Genomic DNA, 20,255 nt, shown 5'->3' with positions numbered 1-20,255 from the left:
ATCTCTAATAAGGAATGTGCATACTTCAACATGCAATTTTGTAGTTCAAATGAATGAACTTAAGCTGCTGTAAAGGTATGTACTCAATGTTTAAGAACAAATGTCATTTGCTCATCACTTGATAAGTGGTATCTTAAGATTTTGTAAATCAACGGCTGTCATATGCCCAGTCTAAATCAGTCTGCAAAACAACCAGTAAGCTTTTTTGTATCAAGACTGGTTAAAAGTTCATAAACAATGACACTTGAGGTCGTTGAGAAATACTCTGTTACAAAACCCAAGGGTATGCATTTTATTATACATGAGGAGTTCAGTGTTTTCTCTTCAACTCTTTTCTTCGTTAACTTATGCTAAGATTATAACATCTGGTTCCACTCTGAGAAGACTATGGAGTTTCAAAACCTGTTTCCCTTTAGTATGGGGTGGATTAAGATCCTGGGAGATTGCCTGCTGCTGTCCTGCCTGGGGTTTTCAGAGGGTGGTGTGCTGGTTCCTCCTGTCCACAAAAGTTGCTGATGGTCCTTCAGCAGCTTCACCACCTGTGATGGTGATGAAGCAGATGTCTGTGTTTGTTGGAGCTGGAGAACTGCAGGTTAGGGGAGAAACTAGTATAGCAAATGGGGGGATGTACTTTGGAAATCTAAATTAAAAAAAAAAAAAAACTGTGACATGACAGCCAGACATCGTTAGCAGTTACTAGAAATTAAACCCGAGTTCAGTAGACAGCTCATAGACCAGATGTAAACGGTCGCTGCTGTTGGACTGCATTGGGCTCTTAACTGAGAATCCCCTGTCACAGGGAAACACCCGGTGGTATTCCTAAGTGAGAGGTAGAGCTGTTGGGCTTTAACTGCTGGTGAAGTTAGTGAACAACAAATCCAGAGCCAGCCAAGTCAGGTAATGGGGTAAGTAATAGATCAGCTTTATTCACAGCTTCTAGTCTTTTCAGGATCTTGTGAGTGTGAAAATAATGTCAGTGTGGCTCTGTAACCCATGGTACCAATGGTTTAATGGTTAATGGTTCAACACATGGGATTTGAGGTTCAAAAAAGTATAGGTGCTGGGTCTGGGTTTTGAGCTGTCTGCTGCAAGAATTGGATTTGGATCTGATGGCGTGATGAGATGAAGGGGATTTCAGAATGCTGTGGAAGAGCAATCTAGAGCTGCTGATGAGGAATGCTAAAGAGAATCACAGAATCACAGAATTTCTAGGTTGGAAGAGACCTCAAGATCATCAAGTCCAACCTCTGACCTAACACTAACAGTCCCCACTAAACCATATCCCTAAGCTCTACATCTAAACGTCTTTTAAAGACCTCCAGGGATGGTGACTCCACCACTTCCCTGGGCAAGCCCGTTCCAGTGTCTAACAACCCTTTCAGTAAAGAAGTTCTTCCTAACATCCAACCTAAAACTCCCCTGGCGCAACTTAAGCCCATTCCCCCTCGTCCTGTCACCAGGCACGTGGGAGAAAGGGGTTTCCAAATTCCCTCAGAATTTGACTGTACAGCTAAACAAGCTCGGATGGCTTGTTCCCTCTACAAGGCAATTTTGCTTGTCTGGCAGAGTGTTCCAGCAAAGTTACACTGTGTGACTTTGCTCTTATGTTCTTTAAGCTTCTGTGCTATTCCTGGTGGTTTTCCCTTGTGGATGCAGCTCTGGGTTAGACTGAACCAAGCGAACTAAGTCCTTCCCCTTCAGGGCGGTGATCCGTTTTATCGGCTGAAGCTGCTTGCTGTCGTTTCATCTTAATGGGCACAGGCAGAGCAGATGGGCTCATCCGGCTGGCTGCCTGCCGGGCAGGGGGGTTCCTGTCTGCTCTTCGTGCCACAGGCAGCCTCCTGTGGTCTGGATGCGCCTGTGTGCGTGACCTCTGCTCACCGGACTTGGATCATGAAAGGGTCAGCACACCGGACCTTTTAAGACATGGGGTTGGCTCACTGAAGACTCAGACACTTGCCAGAATAAAGTCCAGGTTTTGGCAGTGGAAGGCTGTGTGTGTGTGTGTGTGTGTGTGTGTGTCTGTGTCTTTTATGGTATTCAGAGCTGCATTTAGGTGCAGAGTGCTGACCTACGAGCAGCCATGCTTCACCACTGTAACCCTACAGGTGCCTCAAATCTTTTTTTTTTTTTTTTTTTTTTTAAAAAAAAAAAAATTGACTTGAAAATGTCTTAGGCATTTGGCATTCTGCTTCTAAGTGTTGAATAAACCTGCCCAGACTGGATCAGAGCATGTCTCCAGTAAGCCCATCTGAGATATGGAAGCTGATGCATCCCCAAGTTATATTAAAAATAAAATAAATCCCTTTCAGAATCCTACCATTCCTTATATGAAGGGGGCTGGGGAAACTAGCCCCAAGCCCAAAAGATAAAAATATGGAGTTATTAAATGCTGCCTGTGTTTCAGGATATATCTGAGCTGGCAAATACATTTAGGCTGGGAGATTGTTCTGTGGAAAGTACTTTAGCATTTTGCTAATGCTCACCTCATTTGCACAGAGGGGTAATCCCAGCTCTGGGAGGATGTGACCACTAGCAGCTTTTGAGGGGAATTTTTGGGTGTGAATTGATTTGGCATGCAAATGCATACTTTAGTATGATCATTTGCCTGACAGTTTGGGAATTATTTTCATGTGATCTACTGTTGATGCTTCAAAAAATATTAGTAGATGGGAAGAAATGCTCTGAAATATGCTGCTGTAAGTTCAGCTACTACTAAAAAAAAACCCACAACAACCCTGATTCTTTGCTATCTCCTTTTAAAACAGGAAATCAAATGAGAAAGCCTTTGTTTAAAGTATAAGCTGAAATAAAAGGAGTTGTATGTTGGAAGAAATGTCAGCCTAAATTAATTTTAAAGCTTTGTTTAAACATGGTATCAAAGTTGTATATTGGGGTATAAACATTCTTGAAATTAGCTGTGGTATAATCCTTTCTCTCCCTTTCCTCATGCTTTTATTGTATCTGCATTTTTTAATTATTTCTAAATACAAAGAAACTGAGAAATATGATTTTTCTCAAGTGAAACCCAAACTGTCCAAGCCATAAAGGAGCTGTGCAGTTTTACTTCTGCGAGTACCGACTGTTGCCTCAGCCGTTGGAAAGGAGAACTTTATTTTTGTTTTGTTGTGTGTTTTTGCTTTGGTTGGTTGTAAGCCAGCCATATAAAATGCTTGTAGGCCAGCGATGTAAACTAACTCACTATTTTCTGTGATTATAGTACTGCCGAGATATTTCTGTTGTAAGTTCTGGCAGCGTGCTGCTTCCAATGCGCGTTGGTTTCTTTTGTTTCTGCATGTGAGTTGTCATGGTAATCAGCCAGCGAGCTCACCAGCTCAGCCCCTGAGGATGCTGATGTCAGTCTGCAACAAATAACCTCGGGAGAGGGTTTTGGGGTTATCAGGGTCTCCCTGGGGGATCTCTAGAAAACCTGATTTTACAAAGCAGGGATGCTGTTACGCTCTGGGTCATGTTGGAGTTGGTGCGCTGCTGACAGGGTTGGCAATTAATTGTTTTTGGAAAATGGTTTGCTCAAGGAGTGTGTGAGGTTTGTGTCTCTGGGCTGGTTTTGTTTTCATTTCTGTTTTTTGCTTGGCAAGGGAAAAATACAAAAAAGTCGAGGGTGGAGTTTGCTGGCTTTCAGCACTCGGGACAGTGCTGAAAAAAAGGCTGTGATTCACAGCCAGGCTTCTGAGCGGCTAAAGCACAATTAAGCTATGCAAAAGTTTTGGTTTAAAAAACAAGGGTAAAATGCTAGTATTCTAGAGAAATTAAGCAGAACAAGCAGTTGAGACAATTGTGGCTTTAGATGCAGACAGATGATAGCAAGTGATTGTGCTGAGATGGCTTACCAGGTTATCCGTTCATCAGCTGAAAAATGTTGCCTTCTTAGCCTCTCAATAAATTTACAAAGGTTGTTTGCAGTGATACATATAAAATGTTCATGCAAATGATTATCACAGATCAGCTGGCAAATGACTGCTCTGTAAGGTCACTGTAGTTTATTTGCTTGTGGCTTGGAATGGTCGTCCCTTCCAACAAATGGGATGCACTGTGAGTACCAGTATACAAGAAAATGTAAGTGATGCTGAAGTACTGTGGCCTAAGCTTTACAGAAATTCAGTTTCTCAGAAAATGGTTTGTTCTTGCCCACTACAAGAAAAATTGTATCAGGGTCTCATAAAGACCAAGTCTGGAGCAATGTGTTTCCTTGTGGTGATTCGTTTGTCTGGTTTGGTTACACCTGGGTTGTCTGGACTCTAGTGCTTGTGGGTAAATTGGTATCATAGGTATCATCTCTGACTGCGTTGAATCCTGTAGATCAAATGAAGTACCCTTAAAAAAAAAAAAAGATATACCTTTCCTTTAAGCACAGCTGTTTTAAGCTAACCCTGTTTTAAGTGGGCAATCCTACTTGATATTCTTTGGTCTCCTTTTCCTGGCCACCACCCTAGTCATTCTTAGTGATGTCAGTCTTCAGGCTGAGATCCTTCAGAAGTTTCTGTCACAACCAGGAATCACCTAGGAGCTACTTTCTGGTGGTTTACTCTAGTATTCTTGTACGTTCAGTTTACTTTCCCTGTTTTTGTTTTTGAAATAAAATCTGTTGTCCCAAAGTCGCCAGCCTTTATAGTCAGATATAGATATATATCTATAAATGTATAAATGTACCTATTTAGATACACTTATAGAAAACACGTTTCTTGTACAAGTCATTGTTTAAAAACAAGTTCCACTGTATGTAGTAGCTGATATTTGTTACAAGAAGATTGAATTTCCTCTAGTAGGTTATTGAATGTTATTGCATGTAACTAATGGAAAACATGGGACAAATAACACTGTCTCAAAACAGTTTGAGGCCCTCCTTATCATTATTAAAAAAGCAACAACAAACAAAAAAAAACACCCATCCCTAGGAACTGCTGTAACTACAACAAAAAATGTGAATGTTTTTGCAATGAATGTGAAAACGGATAGAACAGCTTCCAACTGTTGGCTATAAATATTGAAAAGGCACAGAAAGGCAATTATATATATTTGAAATGGTGAATAACTTTAAGTGCCTTTCATAATTATGGACTGTGCAGTGAGTAGGAGAGAGCTTTTGTGGTGAAACCATTTTGTTTGCATTTGGACATGCAACCAAAGACTGAATTTTTGACTACAGAACTTAGCTTTTGTGTTAAGCATTTAATTGTCTGACTTCTATGAGTCTGGAAAGCAGGACAGAAATGCACAGCACTACCCTGTAATTTCCTATGCTCATTAGTCTGTGCGCTGACTTCTATGAGATGGCAGGCTTTAATTTCCCGTCTACCCTTTCCACGTTTAACCCCATCGTATAGGATGGTTATAATCATGACTGTCTTAATTTCTTTACTTTATTCAGCTAAAAGCTTCGTGACCAGCAGGATATGTTGAATCGATTGTATTAATTTTGAGCTGGTGTTAAAAGTCTGTTCCTGTGGGGTGGGTCATTGAACCTTCTAGTTCAGTCTTCTATATTTGAGCTGGTTCTGCTGGCAAGATTGAAAACCAGGAACTGTTTATATCATATGTTGATCTGGGAGGCATTACATGGAAGTAGAGGTTTTTAACCCAGCTTCCATTAGAAAAAAGTATAGTGCAAAAATAAAGATAAATGAGATTTTATTTCCAGGGGAGCTTGTTTAAATAAAATATATTTGAAAGACAGAAAGGCTGAAGTATCCCATTGAAACATCTTGTTTCTCCACATCTATTTTAACACGATCATACTGTGTTTCTCCAGCCTCTGAATTTTAGAGGCAGTAATGAAGCTAAAGATTTTTGAGAAGCACGTTTTTGTTCTGTACTGGAACAATTCCCAGTTAAGACAGACCGGTAAAATGAGAATTTTCATTTTTCTTTAGAAGGTTTTGGAGTTGTTCCTGATGAGCTTCACGTGTGGGTGCTTCAATTCCAGATTGAATTTGCCTGCTCCTTCTGTTTCCAATTGGGTTTGAAAATTCTTTTCCTAACCCAGAACAAATGTGCCTGCCTTTAGTGGAACTAATAATAACAATTTTTTGTGTGTGTCAACAAGTCTAAACAAGATCAATACAGTTTCTAGAGTTCTTTCCCACTGCCTGGTTGAAGGAGAGGAAGTGATGGCTTGTGCTGGGTTGCTGCCCTTCTGGTAGAGGCTGATTCCCAAGCTTAGTCATGCCTGATTACTGTGGAGTAATGTTTTGTCATAGGTTTCCTGAAATACAGTATGTGCTAGTTGAGACAAATTCCTGCAGGTTGAGGATGGTAAATTTTTTTCAGAGCTCTGGCCACATGTTTTAAAATAACTAATTTAGCATTTGATGGCTCTAACAGACCTTTAAATTCAAAAGTTGCCTTTCCATCTCAGTCACCCATTTTGAGTATGGAGAAGGAGGTATGTTTTTAGAAACTCCTCCATGCAAATTGTCTCCTCATTGTCTTGGGGAGCTGCAGGTTTGGGGAAAGCTGAGCTAGTGCCTGGAGCAGGCAGTTCAGGAAGAGGCAGAATAAATAGGCAGATGGGTGACAAACTAGGGACAGCAAAGCTGCTTTGCTAACCAGCGGGTGTCTTCCTGCCCTCTGTGGCTTCGCACTCCACCTGTCTCCACTGCCACTTGTTCTTGCATCCCACCCCTCCACTTTCTACGTTTTTCTTGTGTCAGGCAGAAGAAAAGGGAGAAATTACGATGGCACTGGGCGGTGATGGTGCTTGCTAGAGCAGCTCTGCTGAGCTGACTCCCTGTGCATCTGTGTCAGGAATTTTGAATTTCCTGATGAGCAGCTTGGCTGGGAGGTGGTGGTGCTGCTCCCTCAGAAGGGGAGGGCTGTGTTGGGCTGGTTGGTGTTCTTGTCATCCTAGATGACACTTGGAAACTGAGTAAATTAATTAGAAATTTTGTTCTACGTTCATACACAAATTATTAGTTGATTGGTTACTTTTTTCCCCCCACAGTTCAAAATAGCATCTATGTAGCTGCCAATTCAGTCACTTAATTCTGTATTGAATTGGTAAATTGTTTTCTATTACTTTGGCTCTATTTTTTAATGCCACAGATTTCTATGTAGCATGTTGTGCAGTAGTAGGAATAACTTGCAGAAAAATACTGCTGTAGCTTGCAGTGAGGTTGAAAAGAAAAATGTATCTTAAATTTCAGTGTATTAGTTTGTATTCTGGCTGGCTTCCCATGTGTCAGCACCCCAGCCCTGAATATGAAGGTCCTGATGTGAAGGAAACAATGTCAAAACTCTGTCCTACATGACAAATCCTTCATTTTAATCTCCTCAGAAAATTACTGCTGGTATGGCTCACTGATAAGTCCCTGCATACCTGGGCATGCTCCTGCACAGCAACTGTGAGAAAGTTTATTTTTTCTGCTGCTGGGAAGCTGAAGGTAGAGTACTTCATCATCATTTGTGTACAGCAGGGATTTTGATATCAGCAGGACTGGATTTTTGTGTCATGCTGTAAGTCTGTTCAGTCTGTACCTGGCTTTGCTCCTGACTTTGACAGTTTAATATTTGCAAGGTGTGAGCTCACTCTCAGAGTAAGGTTTTGCCCTACCTTTGGTTTTGTCTTGCCTTTGGGTTTGTCTGGGATAGCTAAAGTTGCTGCCGCCCTGTCTGCCCTGGCTTTCCTTCAGAGGTTGTGGTCTCTGAAAGCAGGGCTGTGTATGTCCTCCGGAGCTGCTCTTTGTGAGAGCCTGCCACATTCGTGTGGACTGGCTCATGTGCACAGACCTGCTCAGGAGCAGATGTCTGCTGCGGACACGGACTTTTCTGTTTAAGCCGGATGAGTTGCTGCAGTAGTCTGGCCTGTTTCTTTTGGCAATGCTGGCACTGGTCTGGCCTTAGGGAGCAGCACAGGCAGGTGCTAAATGAATGCTAGAGAAATAAATGCTCGGTATAGGTCCCTGAATTGCTGCGGGTCAAATGATTTCAGGTGCTGGATGCAATAAAAAAAGGGAAAATGACAGGATCCTACAGCTACAAGGAAAGAGACAAGACAAGACTTCGGCAATGTTGGTTTTGATTGTGGCTCACTATTCCTCACTGTGCAGAAAAACTGCGCTTGTTAATATATGATTTGAGGGGGTAAAAAAGCATTATGATGCTTGAAGAGGAAAGGAAGGTTACACTTTAAGCTAAAATAACCATTCAGGCAGCCACATTAAAACTATACGTGCCCCTTCCCCGCTAGCAGTTTTGTAATGCATGTAAACCAGCAGAAGGCTTTAAGGTCCCACCTTCTCCCCACCTTCATCTCCCTGAGCCCGACATCGTGGCGATGTCTCGAGCAGTGCCGGTGCTGAGCCCCCTGGGGACGGCAGGCGGGGAGCCGCCATTTTCCCAGCAGTGCGACCAGGCGGCGTGGGCGCCATGCTGGGCCTGAGCGGGCTGGGACCGCCTGCACCATGGCCTCCTCTCACAGCCTGTGTCCTCCCTGGGGGGTTGCTCACAGGTCCCTCAGTCTGAGCTAAAGATGGGTTATTCTGACAAGGGCTGGCCTCTCAAACTGTAGTATAGTCAGCAGGCAGGTAGTTCGGAGCCTGAGGTGAATATCAGGTGCTTTGAGAAGCTCCTCTTTTTCCCCTCCAAGGAAGTAAATTAGGGAATTAGCTTGTATTTTTTTCTTACCCTTTGATTCAAAATGAAACGAGCTATTGTAAGAGTAGGATGAAAGCTGCTCTGCGCTTTATTGCCATGCCTGCACAGAAATGAGTGAATTTCTCGCTGATACATCAGAGGAACGAATTTCTCAGACCAGCATTTTGCTTTTCAACTGTGGCAAGGATGATGAATGGTTGAGTTAAGCTGGCAGTTTCACATCTTATTACGAAGCAGGATGGAAAAAGTACAAAACTTCTAGGGAGGCTAAAATTTTTCAGTCAAAAGTAGTGAATTTTGAGGTGTATCTATCACTTCAGTAAAGTGAACATTTCTTAAGCTGCTGTGAATTTGGGGCCAATGTTCTGGTTTTGGCTTGTGTAACTGACATCACCATGTTTGAAACAAGTGCAACATCTGTACATAAACAAATGCAGATTTTTTTTTTTATTTTTATTTTTTAGAAATGAGAACACAGGTAAGGTTGCAGACTGTTTTTCTACAGACCTAATTGAAGCTGAGCAGTATTAAAGCTTGAGTCTACCTGTTTTGTTTTGAAGCACAGTCAGAACTTTAAACTGAGCCAGCTGACATCACAGGAACATAGTAAGAAATAACAGTGAATTAAATTTCAGACTGCTCCACATACAGCAACAAAACATTTGACTTTGGCTGTACTACAAACTTAAGTGTAGTTTAGATTTCAGTCTTCTATCCTGCTTCTTCATTTAAAGAAGAAAAAAATGCTTTTAAAACTGTGCTAATTTGAACATTGCATTAACTTTTTGCTTTTGGAGATTCCATTGACATATTTTTTCAAACCGTTGCCAAGATCTTTATGTAGATCTCAATTGTTGTTGCAAGATCAGCCAAGTCTTTACATGGTCATTGCAATAATCTTTTTTCAATTGATAAAGTCAGAAAGCAGAAAGCTGGTGGGTTTTCAGTACTTTTTGTATAAATCGTCCTTGCTGTGGCAGAGCATGTAACCAGTTGTATTGGCTATGGTGAGCTTTGCTCCTTCTGACTTACAAGCTGTTATAAAGTATTGGATTCCTTTTTTAAATAAGACAAACTGTGAAGAATTACTTTCTCTGAACTTTTGATGGCTCAGTCTGCCACCTTGTGGTAATTTAAGTACATCTATTGTAAAAAAAAAAAAAACAAAAAACAATACATTAGACTGCTGCCATTTGTATGCTTTTATACATTTTGGGGATTAGTGTTAACATGCTGTGGTCCTGAAAACTACTTATCTCAAAAGATGGTTAAGTCCCAACGTTGCTGAATTTAATGGCATCTTTTAAGGATTTTCTCAGCTATTCTGCTTAAATATAAAGACAGATCGTGTTCACGAAAGACAAAGTTCTCTTCCTGAGAATTTTGAATGTTTAGCTTTTTGGTAATTGTCTATAATACCAAAATCGAAAAATTTCATAGCCTAAGTTTGTGTGTACATGTGGATTTTTTTTTTTGGGGGGGTAGAGGAAAGGTGGCTCTTATTCTGCCCCTGTTTCAAACAATGTGAATTTACTTAGGATTTTAAAAGATGTGGTGCAAATATTTCTGAAGGACTCTTGCATTCCATTAACTCACTTTTAATCAAGATGTTCAAACAACACTAAAACATCCATGTTTGATAAAAAAAAAAAAAAAAAAGTTTGCTAAGTAAACAAGCATAGCTTTTCCAGAGATAAATTGAAAACTGAGGTGACTAATGGGGATAATTTATTAATCTTTGGATTATTTTTTTCAAATTGCTTTCCTACTTTTTAATGCTGCGGAATGGGAGTGTGCAGTGCCTACTGGCAGTATATGAAAATCAGTGCGTTTGGCTGGCTTTTTTTTTTTTTTTTTTTAATCTTGCACATTTATGCAGAATTTAATGACAGGGTTGATACTTGAATTTGTTACTTAAATTTCAGTGCTAAGCTTTCGGTGCTAGAGGGAGCTGTTTCCTGTTAGACACCCTGTGGAAAGGTGCTGCCTGAAGAACGGGCTGCAGCTCTTGTCAGGAGCTGTTGTCTGATCCAGTGCTGGTGCACGTCACCTGCAATGCTGAAATGTCTGTTGGTTTTGACAGGAGAACAAAAGGTCTGTAGATCCTTTTTACCATGCACTTTTGCTTTTACAGCTGTGGATCCATGTAACCAGGCATCTTCAGTGGTTCTTCTATTAGTGAATCCTTCACTGCATGTAAAACCCATTCCACTCCGGAGAAACTTTAGTGCCAGCCCTGAGGGCAAAGGGTTATTCTCATTTTCAGTGCCTGCCTGTTGTTGCACAGGCTTGCTGAAAACAACTTACAGCAGCACCTTCTGACCAGGCTCTTGCTAACAGCAGTAGGTTATGTGGAAGTCTGACCCCCCAGTGATCCACTCCTAGCTCCCTGGGGCAGCTGGTGACTTGGGCAGCCAAGGCACTGCAGTGCCACTAGGACAGACGGGCTTGTGGCTCCTGGGGGTCCCTGCAAGACAGCAGCAGACATGAGCTTTTATATGTTTTTATTAGTGTAAAATGGGGGCGTGAGGGAAGGCGTAGAACAAACCTGCAAGTAGCTGTTTTTTTTTTTTTCACCTCAAAGCCACATGTACAAGGTCCCTCCATCCCAGATCATGCATAATTGTCTTTGTCCTTCACGTGTCCTCCGCTCCTCGCAGGAGGACCAAAGCCTCCAGAGGACAAGAGAACAGAAGGATCAGAACAGAAGTGAAATCAAAGTTTTCACTTGTGCATTTCTTCTGCTTTTTCAAACTGAGTTTTTTCCTTTTCTCAGTGTGAGGAAAAGATCATTCTTTTAGGTATCGAATGAAAGACATTTATTTAGTCTCAACCACTGGCTGCAACTCCTGGTGTCTTCTCTTATCTGTAGAGTGGTTTAAACAAGTACAGTAACACTTGTACAATAATATACTAAACTAGATCTTATTTTTATTTTTCTTAATTAACATTAACTTCTGGGGGAATTCAGCGCTCAAGTCTCCTTCTGAGCATCTCACCATGGCATTCTTTCACTGTGTCTGGACACTGAAGTATCTCTGCACTCGCTTAGTCTTAAATAAAGTTTTCACATTGACAAAATATTTCACAAAATAATAGTTTTGAGATACTGCATTACTTGAAAACATATATTCTTATAGTGAGTTACAAGGGTGTTAGTTTATTCTCAGTTTTCTGTCAGCCTCAGCTAGTTGTTGTGAGCTACTGCTTTGTTTTTCAATGAACCAGTTTAAAAAATGGATGGTGAAAGAGTATCAAATCCATGAGCCAAAGTTAAATCATCATAGATGTTGTGGGCTGAAATCAAGCTTTCTTAAGTGTTGTAGTGATCTAACATCAGCAAATGCTCTAGATTGATGGTAATGCTTCCACAGTTGTACCTTGGGAAGTTTTAGTCTTGGGTGATGTTTTCATCTCTTTATTAATGTTTTTTTTTTTTTTCTGGGAATCAGAGTTCCACAGTAAATGTAAAACTGAATGTAAAATTTGTCATGCAATTAGTATTTAATTTATTATTATTTTTTAGTTATTTCATACCAATAATTGTCTGTTCATGTCATCTTTTTTCTCACTTAAGGTTGTGGTTTAGCTTCCATTTGATAAAGGTACAATTTTTTAAACATTTACACTGGGTTATTTTGCAGACTATTTTTGCACTTTTTTCTTTTCCATTGAACTTGAAAAGGCTATTTTCTTGTGAGCTTGCTTTATGGAATAAATGGAAGTTCTTGGGTACACTGGCATTGGGAAGCAGAGCAGTAGCACCATAGCTCACTGGAATTCTGGACCAGGCTTGTTTACTGAACATGAGCAATGACGGCAAAAGCAGAAAGGTTTTCCGTGTTTGAATTTTATGATGTGGTCATTAGCACTGTCCTTCCCTGTATTAGTTTCCGAAGTAGAATCTAAGGTATTCATGCAGATTGCGTTTGATCGCCTGGAAATGTGTTATTTCCAATATTCCTGCTGCCCATAACAGGAAAGCTTTAGATGCTCTATAAAAGCAGCATTTTAACAGCTTGTACCAAGTTGAAAATCCTAATAATGTTTTCCATATGTTTGCAGGATTTGGAGATTGTGTATTCCTATTTACATGGAATGGAAGCCTTGTCTAATCTGAGAGAACATCAGCTAAGGTATGATGCTTTATAAGAGCTACTGCTTATGTGTGTAAAAAAAGGTTTACACAATTGTGTAGAAATAAACATTTCTTGCAGACACAATCTTCTATTTAAAGTATATTTCATAGAAGGCATGGAAATAACCTTTTAATAGGTGTTTGTCACTTGCATTTGACACTCCCATCAAAAAGCAAGACGTTGGCTGCCAGAATTTTTATTATCCTTTCATTTTATTAAAATGGAATTCCATGATTTATATGAAGGAGTATGTAATTTTTATTACATACTTTTCACAGAAGTTTTGAACTTGCATGGTGTAGTAGGTATAATCAAAGTTGAATACAATAAAGAAAGTGGTAATGTTTCTACTTTAGAACATGTTCAGCTGAAAATAGTTTTGTCAATGCTTTAAACTCTTCTCACTGAAGCTTCTTCTATCATGGGTATGAACCAGCCCTGAATGCCTTTAGGAGGGCTACACAGAAATAATTTTGAATTGCTTCTGATAGCAAGGTGAGTGTGTAGTGTCTTGCTGCCTCCTGTTTGCGTCTCTCCATTGAAAAAGGCCTACTGAAATCCACTATGTGCCTCAATCTCCAGATCTTGTGTCACCTTGAGTGTCTGGACAGCTAAGGATTTTGTATTGGAGACACTCACTATACTGTAGACTGTGTCTTTGACAGACCTGCTACTGTGGTTATCCTTGTTTCATAATAGAACTTCATACTGGAAGGCTTCCAATAGAGAGGCAAATCAAAGATAAATACATGCTAGTCTGGAAGATTGTGTGGGGAGCTGTATGGAAACGTAAAGAGGATAGTCTTCTCCCTGAAAGAGAGAAAGTAGAGCTGGGCAGAGGACAAGCACAATTTACTTTGGGTTTGCCTTTATTACCAAAATTTGAAACTGAATTTTCCTATTGTCATAGAAGTGTTTTTTACACTTTTTATCAATTTCCTATCCAGATGATGCATAATTCACAGCAAATCCTCATTATTACTGATATAAAAAACGTAAACAATCCTTGGTGGCAATCAAATGCCTGTTAAGTTCTAAGTTAGATACTTCATTGTTGCATTAATATGTTCATGATGGCAGACATGACAACATTTAGAAAACAAAAATTTACTTAAAACAAGTATAATGATGTTGCTTTGGCCAAAAAATAAAATTTCTTCCAGGAACTGTCAGGAATTCAGCTGTCAGGAAAAGAGGTGATGGTTTGAATTTATCTGCAATAACTGAAATAACTTTTTTTTTTTTTTTGAAACAGTCACTTTTATTTCATTACTTTTGAAATATTTAAGGCATTAAAATAGTATGCATTAATGCATTAACAAAGTAAAGAAATAGGAGGCTTGGTAACTATACATTGCTCTTGTGTACCATACCTTGAATTCAAAAGCTGGCTATCACTACATCTATTTATTTATTGTCCTAACGCTTTCTTCTTGTATGTGTGCATGTGTGTATCCCTATATGCTCCTTCTGCTTTCTGTTATGGGTGGGTGCATTTTCTTTTCAGACTTTGAGACTAAAAATAAATATTTTATGTACAATGTACGACTTCTGGTCCTGAAGGAAAGTCTGCACATAGTCCAAATCACTTAAGGAATGCAATAATCATGGAAGCAGTCTATTATTTGGGTTCTGTTTCAGTTTGTGCTTCCTTGCTTCCTTTTGTGCAGAAGTTTTAGAAAAACTATGTGCTACACATGCAAATGATACTTAGTAAAATAAACATACAAACAAAAACAACAAACTAATAAATGTCATCATCCGATTTCTTTTCCCATAAAGCATTTTAATACAGTAATTTAAACAAAACCTTCCAGATGTACTTTATATTATTTTTTAAAGACTTGCATTTATTTGATTTTAAGTCATTGTTTCAGTTGTCTTCACACAAGTATCTTACTACCAGCTGAGTCTTCTAAGAGTATTTGGACATCAGTGTGTTTCTGCCAGATACAAAAAGGAGGCCTGCACATCTCCTGTATGCTCCACAAGGAAAGAGATTGAATTACTATTATTTTGCATCCTGGGGATTGCCAACATTTGCCACATCTGAAGATGCTGAAACAACTTTGACTTGATTAATGCTGTTTTAAGTTCTAATTTCTGGTCTCTTGCTTTGTCATTCTGTCCGAGTCTTCATTCCCAAGCCAATGTCCTGTAATTGTGAGAAAATAAAAGGTGGAGTTTTCTTTCTCCCAATGTGCTCATGACACATTCTGCAATATGAATGTTGACTTCAAAGTAGACTGTGTAATTACTTCTCCTTTGAATGTAATCATGGCCTCCTTCCAAAGTATTTTCTGTTTTGCTATTATATGCAACAGTTTCAGAATATCAAGTTTTACATAGCTGGAGTTGAACTGATGTTAACTTGTTTACAAAGATCAAAACATGCACATATGGTTACATGGTATGTTGATTTGTACTTTTTGGCTTCCTGTTCGGAATGAGGTTCTTGCTGAGGAATGTGTGGAACTTGGGCTAGCTCTCCCAGCACAGTACGTTCCTAGAAGAGAGCTTCTGTTTGCAGTGCCATACATGGGAAAGGCTGGATTCCCTGCAGATGTGGGACAAAAAGCTTTTATAGCATCCTTTAGGAAACAGCATTTCTTGTGGCTGAGGGATGCCTCAAAAACTTCTGAGATGCATTAAAACTCTTGTAGTAAATATAGCCTTCAGTAGTGAATAATCTACCTTGTGGTTTGCTGATGAGCTCATCTTGAATTTATTATGTGTTTAGGAGGTGGACAAAGATCACATTTGAGTGAAAATTCAGCAGCAGTGTTGACCGGAATTAAATCAGTTTTTAAAATACTTGAAGAAATAATCTAGTTTTTACTGTAACTTACAGTAAGTGCAATTTCTAACTGTTCAAGTTTAACACAAGAATTGCAATGCTTGTCTACCTTCTGTACGAGGCATTTTCTCCCCTGTTACCATCATAATAATGGTACCAAAATACTATAAAACTTAGAGCCAGTGGTGAACTTCTGTGACTTTATCAAGAATGTATTTCCTCTGCTTCAGATTCATATGGGAACAAAACTTGCTTGTTAAAGTGATTCTGTTTCCTATAACTCCTACTCTTGGATGGCCTGTTGCCCAGAATCTTTTCAGACCAGTAGGGTACAGACTATCCAGCATGTTCTATAAGCAGTGTTTTCACTTCAAAATTTGATAGCTAACAATAACTTTTCATTTTCTTCTGTTATGTTGTCACCAATAACCTCACATCCACTCATAACGAACCTCTCAAACCGAGGACTGGTGAGAGAAGGTGAGGACCCAGGCACTAGAAGCAGACAGTAGCGTTTTGGTTTCTGTATAGTTTTGGCAAGATTTGATTCTATGGTGGGAAACGTCTGAAAAAGAGGAAGCTCTGTGGTTCAAAAAGCTTCTTGCTGTACCAGGAAGACAGATTTTTAATTACCAGAAAGTTGTATACAATACACAAGACTTATTTATATACAACGCAGAAATTGCTTAGAAGAGGAGTTCTCGGAGATGATCCGAAGACTAAATCCAAAACACTGTATGTGTGTGGGTGAAGGTGATTAAGCTTGGTTCTTGAGCAAATGGAATTAGGATCTAAATTCTTTATGAAAAATGGATGAATTATCAAGGTACCACTACAAGCCTGTCACTTATGGACAGAAAAAGCATTGTATTTTAGTGAGCAGACGTAAGTAAAATCCTGAAAGAGATGAGGGCAAGGGAAACTTCTGGCAGCCTATTGGCTATTAAAATGAATAAATTAGGAAGTTAGGGTAAACAATGATAAGCCTTGTCAATGTCACACCAAACCCAAACCAGCTCTTCTGGACCTCATGTTAACTTCTTTGAGTTTTCTTGTCAGGCACTTTTGTCTGCTTTTATGATACTGCTATGGATAGCCGATCATAGGCACACTGAGGTTCTGATGACAAATCCTGCAAGGGATGAGAATTTCTTTCCTAAATTTAAATATAGTTTCTCATTTGAATGTTCGTATGAGCCTCTTAGGCAAATCTCTGGATGACTGTCTGTCAAACAGCCTGTGTGTGGTCAGCTTCAGTGCCATGGGATGTCCAAGGAAGGCAGGGGGTTTTGTTTCCTTCTCACCCTCAGAAAATTACTGTGCCCTTTTTCTTAAGACAATAGACAGAAATGTGTTTTTTTTCCTTCCCACCAAGTTAATGTTGTGTTTCCTAGTATGTGGTAAGGTCGATTATAGTTGCTCTTTGTTATACATTTGCTATTTGCCTGACAAATGTGGCATAAGTGTTTTAATCCTCCTCTCTAGACAGAAGATTTTCCTACAGGAAATTCTCTACTTTGAGCTCTCTGGGATTTTAGCATTAAAATCTGTTGGTAATTTTTTAAGTTAAGTTGCTGAATTCTAACAAAATGATTGTTAGAGTTGATTTACAATGATTTTTTACATTGATTTACCATGCAGTATAACTTACTGTATTATCTATTGAGCTTGAATGTGAGCTAATGCAATGTGATCATCTGTTTTTTAAAGGTTGCATTGTTTCTTCATAAAACAATGTAATTTTATCAGATAACTTTATAAAATGAGATCAGTATCATTCTACCCAGTTTGTAATTGCTCCCATAAAAAAATTATATGTAATGTCCTAAATCAAATCTGATCTTGGATAAACTAATAACTCTAATGCTTAGACTTAACAATTTATTCTCTTAAATTAAGAAATTAGCTAAGCTTTAAAATGATGGTTAATTTCTGTAAGGGCTGGAGGCAAATGTGAAAATGCTGACTAACTTCAGAAAGTGAAGTCTTTTGTGACACTGATACAAATCGTAATTAAAAATGACTTCTTTTTCTTTCAGACTGATGTGTGAAACTGTTAGATATGAAAGGCATGAAGCAAATGAAGTCCTGTACTAGTAAGTGTTTCTTCTTCCCTTCATGTGGTGTTAATTCTAATTATATTGAGTAATTCATTCCGAAGTGTGTTAAGGACAGCATTTAATGCCATCTCCCTCCCCCAGTGCAGAGCCTGTAAACATCAGAAGCTACTCCATTTGCATCATGAAACAATGGACAATTTACTGGTTCTGGGGAGAAAGCTTCTAATGACTCTAACTTGCTGAAGTGTATTATATTTTTTGTATTCAATGAGATTATACAGAATTAGTATGTGGGATGTCTTCTCATTAGTATAAGTTGTCATTTGGTTTCGCATCAGTTTTGTCAAAGTGGTAGTGACCAGCGTCTTGCGCCAGAGGTGCCAAATCGACAAATCTAACGTGGCTTGTAATTAACTGGGATGTGATCTAATGTCATCTCAGATTTACAATAAACATCTGAGAGCTGCAGTTTCTTCATTTATACAATCAACTTACTGTTTGATTGTATAAATGGTTACATAGGTTTATCAGATTTTCATTCACTGCAGCTAGTCCAGGCTCTAAATGAAGATTTGCTGGGTTGTCTGGTATTATTCAAACATTTATGCATGCAAAGATTGCACCTGTGTGCCTCTTTTATGCATATGTATTTTTTTCCTGCATTGACCATCATAAGGAAGATGTGATTGAACAAACTTCAGTGCTAAGCCTTGACTATTCCACAAGGTTAAATTAATGTCTACTGAAACATTAATCATTTATGTATGGGAAATGCACAAGGTCAAAGTCTGTAGATGGGTAGATTATTTTTGTAATCAGATCAATATAATCTTTGTAATTAATTTTACAGATTAATTTGCTGGTGACCATTGTACTGGTGTTTTGTCCTTCTGTAGGCAGTTGGGTTTTGTGTCCATTATGTGTCCCAGAGTTTTTGTTTAGTTGTAATGTCTTGGCTCATTCTAACCATCTGAATTATATGCTGAATTAATCAAGGCTGCTACTTACACATAAAAGCAAAGCAGGGAAAATTATCAGGGAATACATATCTAAGAAAATAAAATCTGCAAGTGGAAAATTGTGATATCAGGGTTAACCTGAAGTGCTTTTTGCCAATCCTTTGCACTGATTCACTTTGTCACTCCTTTCGTGTGACTTCATCTTCACCTTGGTTGTTTGCCTGTCATTCCTATTTACCCACTTCTTGACATTTTTTATCCTTGATTTATTCGGTAGATTTAATAGGCAGTTTGGCAGTTTCTACATATAGATGCTAATGCAAAATGCACTTGCTCTAGCATTACACATCTGAAAAAAAAAAAAAAAAAAAGATAAAATCATTCAGTGTTATCTTTTGGGTCCAGCCTATTAAATATTAGATCAATGTTTTGAAGTCATGAGTGTATATTATGTCAATCTGAGTTGTAGGTTTATATTTTATTTTAATGAGCAATTTGAGATCTGTGTGGTGAGAAAATCCCTCAGACCCTAAAATCTAATTTCAGCATTCTATTTTTAGCACAATAAACCTGGAGGGATACCTTTATTTTGCTGCATAAATTCAGCATATATACAGGGAATGGCATTCTTCTAAGCAGAACTCCAAATTTATATAGTACATATTATAAAAAAACTCTTAGAGTACTGCAGGGGATAAGCAATATGATAAAGGTTAGAATCAATGCACTTGGTTATAAGATTTAGGAAATGAACTTGGAGCACACAACCTGGTCGTTTGCGTTGAGCGTGCCAGAATTCTTCACTCAAATTTCTTCTTTCATTCATGAAGGCTAAGGGCTTTTTTGTTTGTTTTTCAATTTAAATGGGAAGTCTAAGTCAGCTTTTTTCCCAGCAACGATATGACTTGCATGGAAATTCGAAATCGGGTGCTAATCTTTTGTGTTCATTAGAAAAATCTATTAAAATAGCTGCAACTGTTGGAGCTGTTAATTGACCTGTGTGTGTGTGTGTGACCTCCCTGAGGCACAGCTTAATGTCTCAGTGAGAATAAGCTAAATTCTTATCTGTAAATGCTATTATGAAAACAGATATACTTGCTTTATTTATTTTATCAAATTTCATTCATTGCTAAAATTTTTGTTCGTACCTGCACTGTCAGCTATATTTATAAAAATGTTAAATTTCTGCTGCTTATAGGCAATGCTGAAAATAATTGTCTGCACTCGGTATAAACACAGTAAACTTTTTATCCTCCATTTTTAAAATTGTTGTTCTAAGTATCTCTGTAGATCCTTTTTCATTGGCCAAAGGGATAAAATGGAGCACGTTGTTTAAAATTGGCTTATCTGCATTTACTTTACTATCAGCGGGTGTGTATGGTAGTGACAAATTCTCAAACCCTACGGCCATATCTCTGTTTAAATGGAAACTGGGTTATTAAGAGTGGCAGTTCAGCTCGAGTTATTCTTCATTTGCCAGTCATCCTACTACTTTCATTTGATCAGAGCTTAATGATAAAAGGGCTTAAAACCTTCAAGGCAAAGTTACAGAATTGAGATTTTACTTGACACGCATACCTGGCTTTTTATACCTGCTTCCTTTATTCAAATCTACCTAAAAATCCCAGTTAAAGAATATTTAGTTTGGTCACTTGATACATATTTTGTGGGTAGTTCAAAGAAAAAA

General features: G+C 38.7%; 1 protein-coding gene across 7 annotated transcripts in view; it reads left to right on the top strand.

Moving 5' to 3' along the window:
* The window catches only part of RAPGEF2 (Rap guanine nucleotide exchange factor 2), a 183,648-nt gene that overhangs the window by 43,097 nt on the left and 120,296 nt on the right, over positions 1 to 20,255 (top strand). For 6 of the 7 annotated variants that reach the window (XM_035323554.1, XM_035323558.1, XM_035323560.1 and 3 more), the window contains exons 2-3: positions 12,679 to 12,749; positions 17,589 to 17,645. In XM_035323554.1, coding sequence (XP_035179445.1) covers positions 12,679 to 12,749; positions 17,589 to 17,645 — 128 coding nt within the window. Of the gene's footprint in view, positions 1 to 12,190; positions 12,219 to 12,678; positions 12,750 to 17,588; positions 17,646 to 20,255 lie in introns of all 7 variants that reach the window. The other variant, XM_035323559.1, reaches the window with a different exon arrangement.

Source organism: Oxyura jamaicensis, chromosome 4 (assembly GCF_011077185.1).
Source record: "Oxyura jamaicensis isolate SHBP4307 breed ruddy duck chromosome 4, BPBGC_Ojam_1.0, whole genome shotgun sequence".
NCBI lineage: Eukaryota > Metazoa > Chordata > Aves > Anseriformes > Anatidae > Oxyura > Oxyura jamaicensis.
Note: the sequence above shows the minus strand (reverse complement) of the source record. Positions and strands in the feature narration are given on the sequence as shown.